This window comes from Trichechus manatus, unplaced genomic scaffold (genome assembly GCF_000243295.1).
Source record: "Trichechus manatus latirostris isolate Lorelei unplaced genomic scaffold, TriManLat1.0 scaffold00003, whole genome shotgun sequence".
Lineage (NCBI taxonomy): Eukaryota > Metazoa > Chordata > Mammalia > Sirenia > Trichechidae > Trichechus > Trichechus manatus.
In genome coordinates this window covers 17,260,710-17,281,560 of record NW_004443939.1, presented here as the reverse complement: position 1 = coordinate 17,281,560, position 20,851 = coordinate 17,260,710, and the positions used below count along the sequence as shown (strand labels likewise).

General features: G+C 34.1%; 1 protein-coding gene across 2 annotated transcripts in view; it reads right to left on the bottom strand.

Moving 5' to 3' along the window:
* Window positions 1-20,851, bottom strand: part of LRRC7 (leucine rich repeat containing 7) — a 348,184-nt gene that overhangs the window by 97,636 nt on the left and 229,697 nt on the right. For both annotated transcript variants that reach the window (XM_023730981.1, XM_023730986.1), the window contains exons 10-15: window positions 16,305-16,434; window positions 15,183-15,298; window positions 11,550-11,619; window positions 7,112-7,211; window positions 4,419-4,543; window positions 1,548-1,796 (exon numbers count right to left, since the gene is read on the bottom strand). In XM_023730981.1, coding sequence (XP_023586749.1) covers window positions 1,548-1,796; window positions 4,419-4,543; window positions 7,112-7,211; window positions 11,550-11,619; window positions 15,183-15,298; window positions 16,305-16,434 — 790 coding nt within the window. The remainder of the gene's footprint in view (window positions 1-1,547; window positions 1,797-4,418; window positions 4,544-7,111; window positions 7,212-11,549; window positions 11,620-15,182; window positions 15,299-16,304; window positions 16,435-20,851) is intronic.

Below are 20,851 nucleotides of genomic sequence, written 5' to 3'. Positions count from 1 at the left end.
TCTAAATGAAACTACAATATTTTATAATTCCATTATGTTTATAAGCTCTGTAAAAGCATACTTTATACCCCTTTACAGATTGTTTTGCTTTGCCACTTTTCAACTCAATATGTAGTGCGTCAGAAATGAATAAACATGATAATAAACGTAGTTACATTAGTAGTTCATTAGTGCCAAAATATAAAAGCAGTTTCTTAGATTTCTAAATACACAGGTTAGAAAAATCCCCTTACTGTAATATGGAATGAAAAAAAAAGATACTAATTAATTTATTATAAACATAGGTGGGAAACTGTATCAAGTATATGCTTATCAAAGTGTTGTGTTGTATCACTCACCATAAAGTATTTGCTCATTTCACACATACATTTTATTAAAATAAATGCAAGATGTTTACTAAAATATTTTCTTTTAATTTTGGAAAATAGAAGTATTTCACAACATTATATATTTCTCAGATCTAAATAAAGTGTAGTAAATGCAAATAGCAGCTGCAAGATGTTGGAGACACCCAAAAATTTAGCAATGGAAAGAGAATTACTTTAATGTTAATAGCTAGGGCATTTAGAAATGATATACTGAATTCACACAGAACTGTGGTTTTCTTACATAATGATTAAATTCTAAATTGATTTGATTGTAAATTCCAGTAAGAGAAATAATAGTTAATGATTTTGGTCATTGGTTGTTAAATGTCCTCTTATTCAAGGAATTAATTAGGATGTTTTACAAAAAAGGAAACCTGTAGGCATTTAGTTAGAAAAATGCATTCTCAGCTTGCCTTATATTGTAGAAAGAATATAAGACACACAATAAGAATCTAGTCCATTACATGTGTATGGTCAAATTTACAAAAAAAATGCAGTGTTCTTTCACACCCCATAAAGACATTTTTTCCCCCATTAAACTCTTAAACATCCAACCCAGTGAGAAAAGGAAGTCCTATTAGCCACAACTCCCAAACCAGGCTTCTCTTATAGGAATTCTCATCATCTGTACCTTCAAATTAAAGGAGAATTGATGCTTTTTAACAGAAGTCCAACTTGTGCTCAAAGTCCACTCTCAGCAAATCTCAATTCAAATCCCATGCTATTTTTGGAATTAAGTTTTAGTTATTTAATCTTCTCCAGAATTGACAGTATAAAAAAACGTGTGCTTGTTGGGGAGGGGCGGGGGAGGAAAATTTAGATTGTATCAATAATGTCATCAACATTCTGCCCGACTATTGGTATTCCCACACTTTAAAGAAAAAAAAAATCTTCAAAACTAAAAACCTAAATAAAAAGGAAACATCCAGCTCAAAAACCATGCCAGATATCCCACCATTAGGCACCTCACATTGATATTCCTCCCTTCTGACTCAGCCCTCCCTAACCCACTGCCAAAGTTAATAGAAAAAAAATAAATTGGGATCAATCATTGGCAATTTGAAGGTTTCTATGTGATCAACATTTCTTACCCAAATCATGCAGAACATACCCCATAAATCACTGTTCCAAAGTTGCCTCTACATGGGGGATTCTCCTACCCCAAACACCTAGGCCTACCTGTCTGCCACTTAGAGAGGGAAGAGTGGTAGATTGTGCTGCAACTGGCAATTGAGTACACATGCTCCTTTCCTGCTGGAGGCCACTTATACAACCCCATGCCAGCTGCGGGTCATTCTGGGGGACTGGCATATCTTGGATCTGCTGATCACACCTGGCCCATGGTGTGCAGCAATCGCCAGACAGTCTGGCAGGTTGGAGAGTAATCCCACGCTGGCCCCTTTCCCAGGGGGCTTGGCAGGGGTGATCCTGTGGGAGAAGGAATCTCCATTTTCTGGGAGAAAGAGGAGCACTGTAGCAGCAATACTTTCACTTTACCATTTTTCTACTCTCGATTTTTTTTTCACTCTGGGTAATGCATTTAAAATAACCACAGAAAATCAGTTTTAATCTATCAACCACTGATTCAATAAAACAGCACCAATAGCATGTGAAACTAGTGGATCACAATTTCTTCACACAATGCAGCATTCATACTACACTAAACACACTATAAGTAGGGCATTATACTCTAGTCCATTTGCAAGTTGATGGCATAGGTCAATGGTTCCCTTTAAAAATTTATGTAAATTAAAGGTAAATTTAATATACATGTAATGAACCAGAAAAGTGTGATTAATTTAGTGCAAGATTTCAGTGTATTCCATTCATCATGCTTCCATGATGATGTATTTAGAAGTTTGTTTGTGTTCTAATTTGTCCAACAGCCAATGGCATTGGAAATATTCAAATTAGTGAAAGCCAAGTAGTTTGTGATTTTGGAAACACATAATGTTTCACCAAGGGAAAACAAAAATATAAATAAAAAAAAATACACTCTAAAGTATAATGAACCTACTGTCATTATAACAAACTTGATTACATAACACACAAACAGGGCTTCTAAATAACTTTGCATTTACTATATTTTATGTTTTCACTAACACATATATCAAAGTATATAAAATTCACTCTTTTCTTCTTGGATCCTTACAGTACAGATTTTTAGGAAGAAGCATGTGGTTTTTGACAATTCAATAAACTATAAAAATGAGCCAGAGGTCCAATATAGAATGCATCATCCATTGGTTCTGAATTTAACATATAATATCCTATTAAAAAAATAACTGAAAGACTTTAAAATTTGTTTTTTTTTTTAAATTTGGCATCATTTTTTCTTGGAATTTACAAATAAAAAATGTCTCTTCAGTTATTAGAGAGCATTAGTTATCCAGAAACATATTTTTTTTTTAACCCAAATCTTCAACAAAATTGTCATTTTGAATTTGGGAATCCATATAGGGTTCTCCATAATGATATTAGGTAGGCCTTGTAAGTATTCAATTGTTTTATTAAGGTTCTAGAGTATATAGGTTTAAGAAATAAAGTTTAGAAAATGTGGAAAGGCTGGAACAAAGAAGAAAAACACATCACACCATCTAGATTTATTAATAAGATGCATATAAAATTACTTATTTAATTAGTCACTAAGAGTGAAAACTGTTAGTACCCATAATGGAAAAAGTACACAAATAATACTATAAGAAAATTAATGAGAGATTCAAGATGTTGTCATGATCATAACCAGAAAATTTGATGCTGATAAAATCTGTATCAATTCTGATGATATTTTAAAATGTAAATAATGGAAAAATAAAAAACAAAAAAACCCAAACCCGTTGCTGTTAAGTCGATTCTGACTCATTTAAAATGCAACCTTGTTACTTGACTTAGATCAATCCCAGTAAAGGATTTTCTAAAAATATGATCTGAGGTGAAAACATTGAAGTTCTTTTCCCTAGGGAACATCATCTGCCATTCAGCACTCACCTCCTTTAAAGCTTGGTTTCCTATCATTTAAGTGAGCTCATAAACTTTTCTCAAATATCCCAGGGACATTGGCTACCACCAATGACCACTCTGACAGGGAACACAACAGAAAGTCCCTGATGGAGCAGGAGAAAAGTGGGATGCAGAACTCAAATTCTAGCAAAAAGACCAGACTTAATGGTTTGACTGAGACTGGAGGGACCCTGGAAGATATGCCCCCCGGAGTCTCTGCTGGCCCAAAACTAAAATCATTCCTAGGCCAACTCTTCAGACAAAGATTAGACTGGACTGTGGGACATAAAATGATATTCGTGAAGAGTGCGCTTCTTAGCTCAAGTGGATACATGAGACTAAATGGGCAGCTCCTGTCTGGAGGCAAGACGAGAAGGCAGAGAGGGTCAGGAGCTGGTTGAATGGACACGGGAAATCTGGGGTGGAAAAGAGGAATGTGCTGTCACAGTATAAGGAGAGCAACTAGGGTCACGTAACAATATGTGCATAAATTTTTGTATGAGAAACTAACGTGAATTGTAAACTTTCACTTAAAGCACAATAATAATAATAAAAAAAATCCCAGGGACACAAAGACCCTTCAGAGATTTTAATGATAAAGTAATATATTAATCAATTGTCCCTTCCATAAAGGTGTATTTTGGCCTAATACAGTCTGTATGATTTCTTTCTCAGTGATTAAAAGAAAACCATTTCAGTGTATCAAAGATAAATATGTGCTTCGGTGAAGTCCATCACCTAGATTTTGTATTTTCTTTCTGGCTGTCTCTCAGCTTGAATCTCTCTCAGGTTGTTGTTCTGTAGGATTGAGTGGCATATCAAATTTGCTCAGTCAAGAGTTGGGACAACATTAGTTTCATTCTGCAGCACATCAGTGCTTCCAAAGGTACTATCCTGCTGTAATGAAAGGCATCACTACGAGACTGGAAGATGTATCTGACCTTCTAGCAGAGGTCACTCAATTTGTCCTAAACTCTGTTTTTATAATAACAATGTTGAGATAAAAAAGAAAAAGAGAAGAAAGAAAAAACAAAACACCAAAAGGTTCACCTTAACTTTCCCAGCATTTTCGTCGTCTTCCTTTTTTTCTTCAAATTCAAAGGCAACAGTCATGCGTTGTTGTCTCTGCTCTTCCCACAGTGTAGGGTTAAAGCTGTCACTGTCTGACTGGAAATCTACAGTTAGATTCCAAAGTATTATTGCTTTTGTTTTTTACATAGAGTGTTATTAATAGAGTATTAATACACTATGCAAAAAATGGCGATAGGTACTACAAACAAATCCAAAAATAAAAACGAAAGGAAAAAGGGAGAAAGGGGAAAGAAGGAATAAAAACATACTGGGATTGGGAAGATTTCCAACAAAAAATGTAAAGAATGGACTTCTCATAGGATAACAGTAACAGCAATAATAAAAAGAGCTGGGCTAAGTACTTTAAAACATATCTTTTAATCTTCACAGTAGCACTAACTTTATCCCCATTTTACTAATGAGAAAACTAGCTGAATTCTAAGAGACTTGCTCAAGACTTTTCATACATCTTCACTGTGGCTAATGTAGGTTTCTATTCCCTGTCTGCGTGATGCAGAGCCCATACTTAAAACCACTAAATTCTGTAAGGATTTCTTTTATAAAAGATATTATTACAATAAGGTATCTAGAATTACAAGCTTTTTTTAGGGAGTAGGGGTGGGGGAAGGGAGGGACCATGGAGAAGAGCCTGCTTTCACTTTAAGAACATGTGAAAATTTAGTCTTTAACATTAAAGTTTCAATTAGCGCAAATGTGTCTCAAATGAGCAGTGAAATGGCTTATAAACCTTTAACTTACGTCAAAATGTTGGCTAATGGTAATATCTTAATCGCAACATTATTGTGAAGATCACATGAAAGTGTAATAAGAGTACTTAGTAGAGACTAAATTCTTTACTGAAGGATGGCCTTTATCATGTATTTCATTGTTGTTGCAAAAGATTCTGGGAATTCATTTATTACACTTCTGCCTGAAAAACCACAGGGTGACTTGTTAGTGCCCATGAAATCTTTTCTATTACTTCCTCAAAGGAAAAAGAAGTAGGGTAATTCTTTAACATCATACCTTATCTAACTAGATATACCTCACATCCTAGAAAAAACTTAGATTTAAATCAGTAAAATTGGATCTCAGAAATGACTAGAGACCATGAAACATGTTTCATTTTTCCTTAGATCCATTTGAAATGAAATATTTTATTATAATCCAGGGATGTTAAAATGAAAATATAAGTAAAGCTACATAAATAAAAATATAATCCTGACTTAATATTTTTCTTATATCACATGCAAACATGTTGGATTTTCTCTCATAAGTTCAAAAGATGAATTTTATTAAATGTGAAAAATATTTATGAAAATAATCTTTCCTTTTCCTACTTCTGTAAGCCAAAATATGAATAAAAATATATTAAAATATCCCAAAATGATTCATTTACATTTGTAAGTCAAAGACTAAAATAATTTATTATAATTATCCCTGAATATAAGAAATACATAAGCAAAATGGTTTACTTTAAAAGTTGGTCTCAGTCAAGTATATAAACCAGTACCGGTTGCTGTTGAGGTGATTCTGACTTACAGTGGCCTGATGTATGTCAGAACAGAACTGTGCTCCATAGGGGTTTTTTTACCCCCAATGGCTGATTTTTCAGAAGTAATCGCCAGGCCTTTCTTCCTAGGTGGTTGCGGGTGGGTCAAACCTCCCACTTTTCAGTTAGCAGCTGAGCACATTAGCCGCTTACATCACTCAGGGACTCAAGTATACCAGATAAAAACACCAAACCAGTTGCTGTTGAGTCGATTCTGACTCATGGAGACCCCACGTGTTACAGAATAGAACTGAACTCCATAGGGTTTTCAAGGCTGTGACCTTTAGGAAGCAGATTGCCAGACCTTTTTTTAGAGGCACCTCTGAGTGGGTTCAAATCACCGATCTTTCAGTTAGTAGTTGAGCTCTTAAATGTTTGAGCCACCAAGGGGCTCCTATTCAAATGGGGGGATTAAAATGGGTTAACTCTTTCAAGAATTACTGAGACACTAGAAAATGTGCGCATCAGCCTATGCTGACTTAGGCTAGGGAGCCTATGCTAAGTTCTAAATGGTACAGGACAAACTGCTTTTAGAAGTTTTATAAATAATGTAACCATAGGATAGAAGATTTAATTTAATTATGGAAATAAGAGGTTTTTCAAAAAGCATTCCTAATATAGTTGTCGACACTGTTTAAGGAAAGTCAACTTGAAAAACAAAGAATGGTTGCTGTTTGTAAATCATCTCCTTATGGTTGACTTATCACATGAAATAATTTAGGGCTTGAGGTCACTGGATTAAATGTTTAAATTGTATTGGTGAAATCAGAGCGCACAGGAAATAAACCAGCTCATTGAAACTTCCTTAATATTCGACATTTGATTAACTAGTCCAGAGCCTCGCAATCTTTCAAGAGAAGTTGTTGCTCTTAAAAGTCAACATTATTTTCACTTCAGATATAAAGAGGAAGAGTTTTTGGAACGTTACTAAAATATTACAGTGTGGAAGAAAGGAAAGATTCATACTTGGAGTAACCCCCCAAATGATTTACGTGTGTCATGTAATTATCTGTATAGCCTTGCCCATAGGCCAGTCCTCCTGGCCAGAGATCAGAACAAAAATAATCTCTTTCATCCATAGTCATCATAAGTATAGAAGAAATGTCTACTGACGGTTTACCTTCATCGCCACGAGGTTGTTGAGGGAACATATAGTTAGTCAGTACTCTTTGTTTTGTTTCTGGATGGGCTTCAGTTTGTAAAGGGATAAGGGCTTTGGACTGGAAATAAAGAACATATAAATTAGACTAGTAAGACTGCAAAAATATTTATTTTATAAAAGATAATGGTAATAGTCTGGCTTCACCTAGCTGAATGAACAACTAAAAGAAAACAAAAGAAAAAAAATATGGAATGAGAAAGTACAGTAAAACTTGTAGAAGCCAGAACCTTCATAAGGCAGAAACCTGTCAGAGAAGGAAAACTCAAATATTTTCCATTAAAAGGAGCAATAGAAAAGTGGTAGGATTGCACCCTGTCAAAGGCAGAAAACTTTGAAACCTGGGAAAGCAAGGGAGACCACTTGAGTTTTGGCTCTCACAGTTTCACTGTATATCTAATATAAGACTACTGTTGAGAGACATTTTTAAATTCCAAGGTTTTCATAAGGAGATTTTTTTTTAATTCTCTAGTATTCTTAACAAAATTTACCAAAATCCATTTATCTTGACTAAACAATGCCAGTTTTAATCTGAAGAGACCAAAACGTGTTAAATTGTTTCAGCTGAGTAAGATTTTGGTATGGTTCTAGATGCCTATTCATTTTCATGAAGTGTTGCCCTAGAAAGACAAATGGAATTTGCTATCAAATCATGCTATGTGAGAGCATCTATGAATTTAATTAGGCTAAAACATAGCATTTCTTTTTAGGAGATTCTTTGGTAACCAAGACAGGGTCCACAAACAGGTAAGAGTGTACTTATATCTAATATATCACAATCCATTTACCTATGGTCATATTTCATTCTCTATTATTGATTTGATTCCAGAAATAGTTTTTAGAACTCATATTATGTACCAGATACATGGAAATGATTATATTGTTTAATGTTTTAAACAGCCTGCTTATCTCATGACATTTATTAAAAGGAGTGAAGCACAAATGGGATTTAGAATACCAGCTTGTCTCATGGAACTGAGTCAGAAACACATTAAACCACTGCTTTAAATGAAAGTTAAACAATGCAGTCATTGTTCTTGTCCATACTCCCATAAGAATAACAAATCATGACATCAGGGGATGTTTTTTCATAACGCAAGACTGTAGAATAGACTGTTCCATTAGCCTAGTTCACACTGATTCCAACATGATTTATTAATAATGACATATTGATGCCTAGAAAATTCTATAGTGTATTGATAAGATTTGAATTTAAAAGACAACCTAATTTTTACTCAGTAGATGGAAGCAGCACTGTGATGACTGTAGGAACATACACATTATTCTTTTTTTTTATCTGCATGATCGATTTATTTAAATTTAAGCTTAAAAAAATTTTTTTTTATTGTACTTTAGGTGAAGGTTTACAAAACAAATAGTTTCTCATTAAACAGTCAGTACACATATTGTCTTATGACATTGGTTAACAATCCCACAACATGTCAACATTCTCCTTTCTTGACCTTGGAGGACTTTTTTTTTTTGGTGAAAATATACATAGCCAAAGATAAACCATTTCAAAAATTTCAGCTGTCAATTCAGTGACATCGATTACGTTCTTCCAGTTGTGCTGCTGTTCTCACTATTCTTTTTCAAATTATTCCATCACCAATATCTTCAACTCACTGTCCCCCAGGCTTCCCATCAAACCTTTTGAGTTGCTGTTGTCAGTTTGATCTCACAAAGATAATTTTTTTTTTTTTTGTACTTTAGATGAAGGTTTACATAACAAAATAGTTTCTCATTAAACAGTTAGTACACATATTGCCCTATGACAATGGTTAACAACCCCACGACACATACACATTATTCTTACACTTGCATTTTGTAGAGGTTACATATTTTTAATTTTTCACAAAAGTAGCCAGATGCCTAGAAGTATGAACAAATAATTTACCAGTACTGCTGCTTTTATGATCATATATTTCAATGATAACAAGCAAAATTGAAAAGGGATTGTTTTTGTTTGGCTATTCATTGTTTGGAATAGGTGCTTCAAAATTTTAGGATTAAAATTTACCAAGACAGATTTGTTCGTTCTTCTGGCAGTCCGCATAGTATTCAATATTCTTCTTCCTTATTCTTCCTTATTCTTCCCTATTCATTGTCCAGCTTTCACTTGCATATGAGGTGATTGAAAACACCATGGCATGGGTCAAGCGCACCTTAGTCTTTGAAGTGACGTCTTTGCTTTTTAACACTTTAAAGAGGTCTTTTGCCACAGATTTGCTCAGTGCAATGCATCGTCTGATTTCTTGACTGCTGCTTCCATGGGTGTTGAAATAAAATCCTTGACAACTTCAATCTCTTCTCCGTTTATCAGGATGTTGCTTATTGGTCTAGTTGTGAGGATTTTTCTTTTCTTTATGTGGAGGTGTAATTCATACTGAAGGCTGTGGTCTTTGATCTTCTTCAGTAAGTGCCTCAAGTCCTCTTTGCTTTCAGCAAGCAAGGTTGTGTCATCTGCATATCACAGGTTGTTAATGAGTCTTCCTCCAATCCTGATGCTGCATTCTTCTTCATATAGTCCAGTTTCTTGGCTTATTTGCTCAGCAAACAGATTGAATAAGTATGAAAGGATACAACCCTGACACACCTTTCCTGACTTTAAAACACGCAGCATCCTTTTGTTCTGTTTGAAGGACTGCCTCTTGGTCTATGTATAGGTTCCTCATGAGCACAATTTAAGTGTTCTGGAATTCCCATTCTTCTCAATGTTATCCATAATTTGTTATAATCCCACACAGTCTAATACCTTTGTATAGCCAATAAAACCCAAGTACATCTTTCTGGTATTCTCTGCTTTCAGCCAAGATCCGTCTGACATTAACAATGATACCCTGTGTTCCATTTCCTCTTCAGAATTTGGCTTGAATTTCTGGCAGTTCCCCGTCGATGTACTTTTGTAATTGCTTTTGAATGATCTTCAGCAAAATTTTATTTGTCTGTGATATTAATGATATTGTTGGATAATTTCCACATTCTGTTGGATCTCTTTTCTTTGGAATGGGCACAAATATGGACCTCTTCCAGATGGTTGGTTAGGTAGCTATCTTCCAAATTTCTTGGCATAGACAAGTGAGCATCTCCACCACTGCATCTGTTTGTTGAAACATCTCAGTTGGCATTCAGTCAATTCCTGGAGCCTTGTTTTTTGCCAATGCCTTCAGCGCAGCTTGGACCTCTTCCTTCAGTACCATTTGCTCTTGATCATATGCTACGTCCTGAAATGGTTGAACTATATTGAATTTTTCCATCATCTTTTTCCACATATGTAGTTGATCTGATTCCTGTGTATTCCATCCAGTGAGGTCCATGTGCATAGTTGCCATTTATGCTGTTGAAAAAATATATTTGCAGTGACGAAGCTGTTGGTCTTGCAAAATTCTATCATCTTCAGTGTGGTTTCTATCATCAAGGCCGTATTTTCCAACTACCAATCCTTCTTCTTTGTTTTCAACTTTCACATTCCAATGACCTGTATTTATTAATGCATCTTGATTGCATGTTCGATCAATTTCAGACTGCAGAAGTTGGTAAAAATCTTCAATTTCTTCATCTTTGGCCTCAGTGGTTGGTGCATAAATTTGAATAATAGTCATATTAACTGGTCTTCTTTGTAGGCATATTGATATTATCCTATAACTGACAGCATTGTACTTCAGGATAGACCTGGAAATGTTCTTTTTAATGATGAACGTGATGCCAGTCCTTTTCATTTTGTCATTTCCGGCATAACAGACCATATAATTGTCTGATTCAAAATGACCAACACCAGTCCATTTCAGGTCACTGATATCTAGGTTATTGATGTTTATGCATTCCATTTCATTTTTGATGACTTCCAATTTTCCTAGATTTGTACTTCATACATTCCACGTTCTAATTATTAATGGATATTTGCAGCTGTTTCTTCTCATTTTGAGTCATGCCACATCACCAAATGAAGGTCCCAAAAGCTTGACTCCAACCACGTCATTGAAGTTGACTCTACTTTGAAGAGGCAGCCCTTCCCAGGTTGTATTTTGAAGCCTTCCAATCTGAAGGGCTCATTTTGTGACAGTATATCAGAAAATGTTCTGCTGCTATTCATGAGGTTGTCACTAGCCAATTTTTTCAGAAATAGACTGCCAGGTCCTTCTTCCTAGTCTGTCTTAGTCTGGAAGCTCAACTAAAATCTGTCCTCCAAGGTGACTGTGCTGGTATTTGAAATACAGCTAGCAAAGCTTCCAGTATCATAGTAAGAAGCAAGCCATCACACTATGACAAACTGATAGACATGTGGTGGATAGTTTGTAGTAATAGTCAAAGGTATCTATTGGGAAAAGGTTAGTAATTCAAAGTTTCAATTATAGTCATCTTCATAATCAAAATAAAAGAAAATCTTAAAAGTTCTTACCTGATTGTCAGAAAGCCACAAAGCTGCAAGCTCTTTAAGTTTGGTAAATGAGAATGGTAAATTCTTCAACCTGTAAAAAGAAGCAAATTCTAATAGCATGGATAAAGTTCAGTTTTTAGAAGAATTATTTAAAATACTCTAACTTGTTGATTTCATTCTTTCTCTCCAATGAGCAGCCTGATGGATCTTTAGAAAATGGAAATCTGTTTACAAGCACTCAAATGCTTTCTACTGTACCCAGGATATAATTCAAATCATTAATATGCCTTGTCAGGTCGTAAAAGATCTGGACTTTAACAACCCTTCCAGATGCTTCTCCTGCTACTCTTTCCCTGACTCAGTCTCCACATATCCACTGGCCTTCTATCAGCCTATGACAAGGAAAATTGAAGCTCTTTTCTCTGTCTAGGATACACTTTCTCCCACACTTCACTTGACTAAATACCACATACCCTTTACCTCTCAACTTAATGTCATTTTCTCAGAGGCTTTTCCTGACTTTCATTTTAATTACTTTTCCCGTTCTAGTCTCAAAGCATCTTGTATTTTCTCTTGTGGAATATATCATACTTTGTAATCATATTTATTTTTGTGATTATTTGTTCACTGTCTGATATCCCCACAAAACTGTAACCTCCGTGAGGGCAAGGGGCCACGTCTATTTTACTTACTACAGAAAGAACTTACAGCTGTCAGTGTTACGTTCACCTCCAGAAAGTACGTCCTTTTGTTTTTGCAGCCTTTGTATATTTTATAGTAGATATTCAAAGAGGGAATCTTTAAACATAGCATTCTTGAGATATGTGAAGTTTTTCATCAGCTTGATATTCAGCCCCAAATCATCTATTTGGCTTTGGCATAAGCCTTTGGAAGGTCAAATAGCCAAATGTCTACTTCAACATAATATTTGAGTTCCTTGAACTTCTGCATGATTAATAAGTTTTCTTCACATAGATTACCATGATAGCTAGTCAGCAAAGTCAATAATACGAACAAGGCATGCCTATTAAATTTATTGTTAATTTCTGCATGTTCACTCTCAAATATAGATAAACATTTTAGATATAACTTGGAATGAAAATTTCCTTGCTTTTATTTTGTTGAAGTTTTATCAACCAATTGCTGAATAAAAGTATTTTGATAATAGAAGTGGAAAATGCTACAATAATTAATAATGACTGTGGAAGCAGTTAATTTTATGTGTTTATGTGTAAAAGCAGTTAAGCACTTTCAAAAAGTTTAATAAATATGAAAAGGATTGTCACCAATACAGATTATTAAAAGAGTGTACATTAGCTAAATAACTTTAGGGAGAAGATAATAACATTTTTGAGCTAATAAATATTTATAAAACATAAGGAATAATACAGAGAAGAACAACAGAGATTAAATTATATCATAATTCTATTTTTGTAGAATTATTTGTTATACTAGCATTCATAATGGTAAACCAAATTACCCATATGAACTGTTTGTATATTTTGGTTATTTAATAAAGAAATTAAATGAATAAGTCAGAAATTATGAAGGGAGGACTTATTGGGGAATTTTTCATATCATGTGGGGATAAATTAAAAGCAGAATTTCAACTCTGCTGCATCAAAATTACACTAGGGGAAGATTCTCCGGAAGCATGTACAACAATGTCCATGGTAAGTCATCATCAGTCCAAATATAAATGTAGAATATGAAGAAAACAAATAACTTTTTAGAGAAGAACGTGGCACCCTAATTTTTCCTTGCTCTTCCAGTGAACTCCTATGAAAGTGAGACTATATTTAGTATCATAGATGCGCAGTAAATTGGCCACAGGCACAACCTTGCAGCTGACAATGTAGACAAATCATTGTTGCTCAAGTATAGTGTCAAAAATTTTAAAATCTGACTATTGTATTTTAAATATGAAACTGTAATAATCATTAATTCGGGATAAAATTTCATACTTAATCTTTTATCCAAACAGTTCAATCTATGATGGTAATGTTTAACTTCGATCTCAGCTTTGGCTATATCTCAGGTTAAGATTAATTTATTCATTAATTTAAAAATATTAAGTTAGCTCCATACTGTTCCAGGCACTGTACTAGGAGATAAATTAAGTTTATATTTCTGGGCCAATAAAGTGTTTTAAACTCCTAATATTGTGAGCTCCACAATGTCTTACTCATGTATTTTGCCCTAGCACCTACCTAGCTGTCTGTCTGGCCCATGGTAAGTACTCAAGTATGCTATATTTGTTGAATAAAAAACTTCAAAGTATTGATAGCCCTTCCAACTACACGTAATTTGTAATATTTGATAAGCATATTTTCTATATCATCATGCAGATTTATAATGAAAAAAAGTTAAAAGACTTTGGTAGCTCGTCATGAAAACTCTCTTTCCAGGTTGACAATAATGGCGCTCAGACCCACTGGGCATTATAAATAAATCCACTAGGAATCCACTTTCCTAGGATATTTTCATGACCATATTTCCTAATCTTATTCACAAGAATATAGTTAGAGGTTAAAAAAGAAATATCTTGCTGAAAGTCAGGCACAACTGTCAATGCATTTCCCTCATTTTCCACTTCCATTTCTGGTAACCCAATCAAAAGAGGAAATGAAGTTGGTTTGACATGACTTATTATTGACAAATAAAGCTATCGTGCATCCCTGTCATCCTAATTTTATAAATAAAATACCAAAACTTTTAATAAAATGTTTTCGTCTCTTGCATAGAAATATTATTTGAGCTACCAAGTGAATAGCTATTTTTGTAATTCAAAGTATATTTTTTTCCTTGAACAAACAAACCAGAACTTCCATGCTTATCCTGAAACTTTGACAAAACTTCATGATTTGAAAAACGCCCATTTTTGAGTTTCATTGCAAGATCTCTCAGTTCCTCATACTATGATTTGTCTGACTGAAACTTACTGAAAACATAGAGTTGATGCATTCTAATCTGCATTTACTTTATCTACTTAGCAGTTATCTCAAGTCAATATTTTTTTTTATTCTTTCCTGTTAGAGGAGAAGGTAGAAACAAAGATGAGTTGTGGAGTTTCACATTTATTTAGCCATCTACCAATATAACACCTTTTTCTCAATAATACGACCTATCCTTTCTTTGCTCTTCCTGCTCTGAGCATAACTAAATAGCCTTCTGGTTGTCCTTAGGGTAATGTGCAAACCTTATGAGTGTCGAGTATTAGCTCTCTGGCAGTATTCTTACCAGTACTCTGGTGAGGTTGAAAATATGCACATTGTCCAATTAATTTGTTGGAGACACAAGTGTATACATGAAACATATGTGTGTGTATACATGAATAATATGTACATGAATATTTATTAATAAATTTATAGCTTTTTACTATAACTATTTTTCTATGTCTTCATTATAGCATGCTTTCTTGGAGGATTCTGCTGTATAAATTTTATATAATTTTAATATAATCAAAATAATAAAATTAGGAATAGTCAGCTTAAAAACATTTACCTTCTGCAATTTTCTACATAAAACATGGATATTTACATTTCATATAATTCATAAGACACATAAGATTTTTCCAAAATTATTGACAAAGGAACATAATTTGCTTTTATCAAGTAAGTACTAATATGTGATTATGAAATATTGCAAAAATACCTGTTGTCACTCAAATTTAAGACTCTTAGTTTTTGCATCTGTCCAATCTCTTCAGGAAGAAATTCCAGTTTATTGGAGCGTAGAGACATAACTGTGACATTCTTACAGCTTCCAATCTATGGGTAACAAAAGAAAATAATCACAGTGTGATGTTGTTTTTTGTGTTATTTGTTCTAAATTATAAAGCAATTTAATTAACTCACAGATTTCCTTATCACTTTGAAAACTTTCTCTTAATATGTGTATTGTTTTATTTTTAATCTGTCTCTTAAAATATGTATATATTCTTTTAGAAATTAAGACATTTTAGGCCTCATATTCCTTTACATATTAGGAAGAATTTTCTTTGTTAAAATTTTGTTTACTATTAAAATACTCATTAACATCACTGTTTTCATAAATCCTATTGTTTCTGGCTATCAAAGTCAGTGCTAACACATCTGGATTTATAATAGAAAATCATACCAAAAAATGAAGTACTGCAGACATTTCCTTGGCAAAGTTAGTTTTATTTCACATTACAATGGCATTAGTCATTTGTATTCAGAACTTTTTGCTCTAAAATAATGATATACTGATTGCTGTTACTTCATTATGGAAATGATTTAAATGTTGAATTTAAATATTCTTCACATTTTTTTCTTGAAGTTAATAAATTAAAATCTCATTGAGAAGTAAAAATTAAAGAACCTCTAGGTGGCTCCTGAAGTTAAAGTAATATGAGACTTAAAAATATGAGACTTAAAAAACATATTTACATTAAAGAAACATTTACTTCAGAAATGGAGATGTAATTATCCCAAAATGTTAGTTGTAACTGTTCTTGAGAACAAAATACATAAATTAAATGATTTAAAATTGTATTCTTTAGCAGTGACTAACTAAAACTATTTATTATTTTTCTTTGCATGCAAACTTTAAGTCAAATTCATTTTCTGGATTAAATATAAGACACTGTTACTTGTCATTTAAAATAGAATAATTAACAAACAAATATGTAGATAATTCCAAAATACATGCACGTTTCAACTCACAAATCTACACCGCTATTTCGCCTGTTAAAATTTAATCCCCAAACAGATTCATTTAAAGTTAACTAATAGAAATAAGTTTATTCCTCACTTCTCTAGGTAATTCCGGAAGGAAATTTTCATCAACTGCTAGTGTTCGAAGACTATGAAGGTAGCCAACAGTAGAAGGTAGCGACTCCAGTTCATTACAGCTACAGTCAAATTCCTCCAATAAAGATAAACTGAAAAGTTAAATACATTAGTTAAACATTTTAAAAGGTTAACTAGCGAAAAGGGTTTTAAAATCTACATATACAAATTCACAAAACAACTAAGGTTATTCGCCTAGTCATGCATCATATTATATAAATTAATTTATCAGTTCAGTCAAATGGTCCAATACCATAAATAAATGATTCAATTTGGTAAAATAAATACGGTTTATTTTTCCACTTCTAAACTACTTGTCATTTAGTAACCAAGCCTTTGAAAATGGTAGAGATATTTTGTTTGTTTTTATACCACTTAGGTATCATTCATAGCCAGATGATCAGAATGTACCTCCTTGGAATAAGTGCATATAATTGGCATTGGTGAGGTAGAAGGGTGTAGACAGCAGGTCTTTGGAGGGGAGTAGAGAGGGGAGAAAATAATAATAATAAAAACACTAAGTGCTAGATATCTTACTAAGCATTTTAGAGATAAAAATAACTAACCTCTTAATATAAGAATTCTGTAATATATTTATTATTTTTAAAACAGTTTTCACAGATAAGAAAATTGAGGCTTAAAGAGCCAAGGCCACACAAAGCAGCAATGCTGGGAGTTAAATGTAGGCAGTATGGCTCCACTGTATTATCCTGTCTCTTACTTCGTGCATCTGGAGCAGAAGTCACAGAGAGCGCTCATTTTATCCTGCAAATGCGTTTTGTTTGGTTTACACAGTATTTTAAAGATTAGTAAATCTTACATAATGACCCAGATGTTTGATGCCTCTTGGAAAAGAGAAATATCTGGTAATACAGTGCCTATAATCTCTCATGGCAACAAGTAATGGGAACTGAGTAATGGCTGCTGCCTTCAGGTGGGCACTTGTTCTCGTTTGTCACAATCCTCACCACTCCATACGTAGCCCACTTTATCTCTGATCTGCCCCTAGGTAGTACAAAGAACTGAAAGGTTAGTAGTTTGAATCCACTCAGAAGCACCTCAGAAGACAGACCTGGCAATCTGCTTCTGAAAGGTGGCAGCCTTGAAAACCCTATGAAGCAGTTCCACTCTGCACACATAGGGTCGCCATGAGTTGGAACTGATTCGATGGCAACTAACAACAACAACAACTCCTGATCTACAGAGAAGAATCACAGGAAAACAGACTAAGTTATCGCAAGGGAAAAAGTAATTTCAGTGCCTGGTTTGAGATATCTGGGAAACAAACAGCACCTGGCACAGAGTAAGCACTAAACATATTTAAGTTGTCATTGATGTTATTGTTAATGCTATTACACTGTTATTACGGTTCATACTAGCATCATTACTGTAATTGGAAGAAACCCCCAATGCTGAGGATTTCTGACATTATAAAGGGAAGAATAAATTAGAGTGAGCTGGAGTAGATTGTAGAATCAGCTTCCTTTTCTATGTTTGGAATTAGCTAGCTTGAAAGCAACTTGTTCTCATCAGTTACCTAAGCAGTTAAGTTAGCACAGAGATTAAGCATATCGGGTTGGAATCAGAAAAGATTTGCATCCCAACTCTGTAACTGACTAGATGTATGATCTTAGGTATCAAAAAAATAACCCAAAGACCACCAGAGCTCAAAAAACAAGGCTCTCCTAGTATTAATAAACTTTGATAAATTTGATTCTATGTCCTTGGAGACCCCACATGATTATGTCACTGGGGTGCCAGATGTGCATGACTATGTGACCCTCTGTGTGTGTGTGTGTGTGTGTGTGTGTGTGTGTGTGCATTTGTGGGGCAGGAATCAATGCATATGGGAAACCCAGTAACAGAGTTTATTTATATCTTTGAGAAATAACACCTCACACCGTGTCTTACGTATAGAAGGCACTCAGTAAATTTTCTGGAATTGAATAAAAGAGGGTTTTATCAATGGTTTGGGGTCATGTACTTATCAAATGGTCATAATAGCATCAAGTGCTTTTTTTAAAATAAAAGAACTCAGATGTTGCATGTTCAGAGAGTAGAACTGAAAGAAGGTACTTAAACAATAAAAAATATATAAAGGTTTATATATGTTTTCTTTCTTTTATAAAAAAATATGTTCTGTGGATTAAACTAAAGGCAGTCATACTTAGAACAGTTCTAATATGAACAAATTTCAGTTATCATGCTTTTGTCAAATAATAAGAGTCCACCAACAATATGGAGTCCTGGTGGTACAGCAGTTAAGAGTTTGGCTGCTAACCAAAAGGTCGGCAGTTCAAATCCACCAGCCACTTCTTGGAAACTCTATGAGGAAGTTCCACTCTGTCCTATAGGGTTGCTATGGGTCTGAATTGACTCAAAGACAATGGTTTTTTTTTTTTTTTTTTTGGTACCAACAATATGGTTCAAATCAGTTACTAAAGTACATTAACTGTAATTGCATATACATTTTGCTTTTAACTCTTCAGTCCACACAGCATGACATAAATAACACACGGACATCATGATCAGTGAGCAGTCACGTTACAGATTTCAAAGTCTGCCAGTGACTGTCACTGCATGTCTGTTATTTAGTTCACACACAGACAGCAAAGTATGTAGTTGTGTTGCCTCCTTGTCTTCCAGCAGCGGAGACAAACTGTAGGCAAAATAATTTAAACTTTGAAGCATTACTACCATTGGATAATGCTCTAACAGAAAAACAAAACAAAACAAAAAAACCAAACCTGTTGCCCTTGAGTCAATAATGCTCTTGGTCACCCTAATTCTCTTGGGGCCATGAATGAAAATGTGAAAATTTGTTTTTTACCATCAAGAACAACTTCATTAATCTAGTTAATGGACCGAGGAGTGATTTCAACTTCTAAAAGCCTATTATTTTAGCCAGACTTTTAACAGGTTACTGATGCTGAAACTAGAGATCTTGCAATTTCTTTAGCTGAGTTTTGGAAGAAATATGACATAAAGCGTTACAGTTGAAAACATTCAAGCATCATGGCAGGAAGTAACAGCAGGAATATATATGTGTGCAGAATAGCAGAAACTTGTAGTGTACTGTGCAAAAAACTTTGTAGGATTTGAATTGAACCTAGACAGAGTTATAGAAGAAGTAGATAACCATGTGAATGTTGATACCACTGTTATTCCCTAGACTCAGACATGATGCCAGAAGAACTTAATGAAGCCAAACTTAACCGAATTAAATGAAGAAAGTGGTTGTGATGAAAAGAAGATGTCCCAGAGGAATTGACACTGGCAGTAAATGTCACATTAAAGAAACTCTTGGAGATATTTCATGACATTGAAAGAGCAAAGGGTGAACTTCTGGAAATTGATCCCAACTTAGATAGGAGTATGACAATTCACTGTAATACTTCATAACATGTTACACAACAAAAAGAAGGTGAGCGCTATTCAAACTACTATTGTAAGTTTTTTTACAAAGTAATAAAACATTTTAATTCTTAATGCTTCTAATGTTTAAAATGACAGTGTGCTAACTGAATATTGGCGCCCTGGTGGCGCAGTGGTTAAGAGCTCAGCTGCTAACTCAAAAGGTTGGCAGTTCGAATTCACCAGCCATTCCTTGGAAACTCTATGGGGGTAACTCTGCTCTGTCTTATGGGGTGGCTATGAGTTGGAATCAACTCGATGGCAATGGAGTTTGGTAAATGAATATTAGTTTTACTATTCTTCCATTTCCCTGTATATTTATAACCAACAGTAAGAGTTTTTTTATGTTTTGACAAAAATTTTTAAAGACCATCATAATTTTTCCCACTGATTATTAAGATTGCTTCGCACGGTATCAGCTTGCACAGTCACTTTTACAGTCTCACACTACCATGAAAAATGAGGACTGCCTGTATTAAAAAGCCAAAAATTTTACTGCACAATGGGGTACACTCAATTAATAATTTACAGAGAGAAAGTATTTTACATGGCTGTATTACAGAGAAGAGCTAGTAGGTGCAAAACATATATTCCTCAGTGATCCATGAAATTCCAAAGACTCAAACTCATAACCTACAATTTCGGCTGACTTTATTGATGGTTATCATGTTAGACATCACTCAAGGTGTTCTAACACAGGATCCTGTATGAAAACGAGTTCTATTATATTTACTCAGATTATCACTGGTATTTGTAATAATTAAGTCAAAAGATAGAACCAAAGTTACCTTTTGTTTTAGAAGTTATATCTGTATAATTGTATGCATTAAAAATAAAAACAAGTTGCAAAGGAAACTTAATGTACTTTAAAGCAGTCCTTGCCGAACTTCGGAGTGCACATAAACCACTGTGGAACTTGCTAACTTGTAAATTCAGATTCAACAATTTGGGGTGGGGCCCAAATCCTGCACTTGTAACCAACTGCTAGGTGGTGTAGATGCTGCTGGGATCTATATTACCTAGGAGTTTTAAAATTTGAAACTTTGTGTTGCAAAATTTAAAGTCCTTGAAAACATTTAAACACACACAATACAT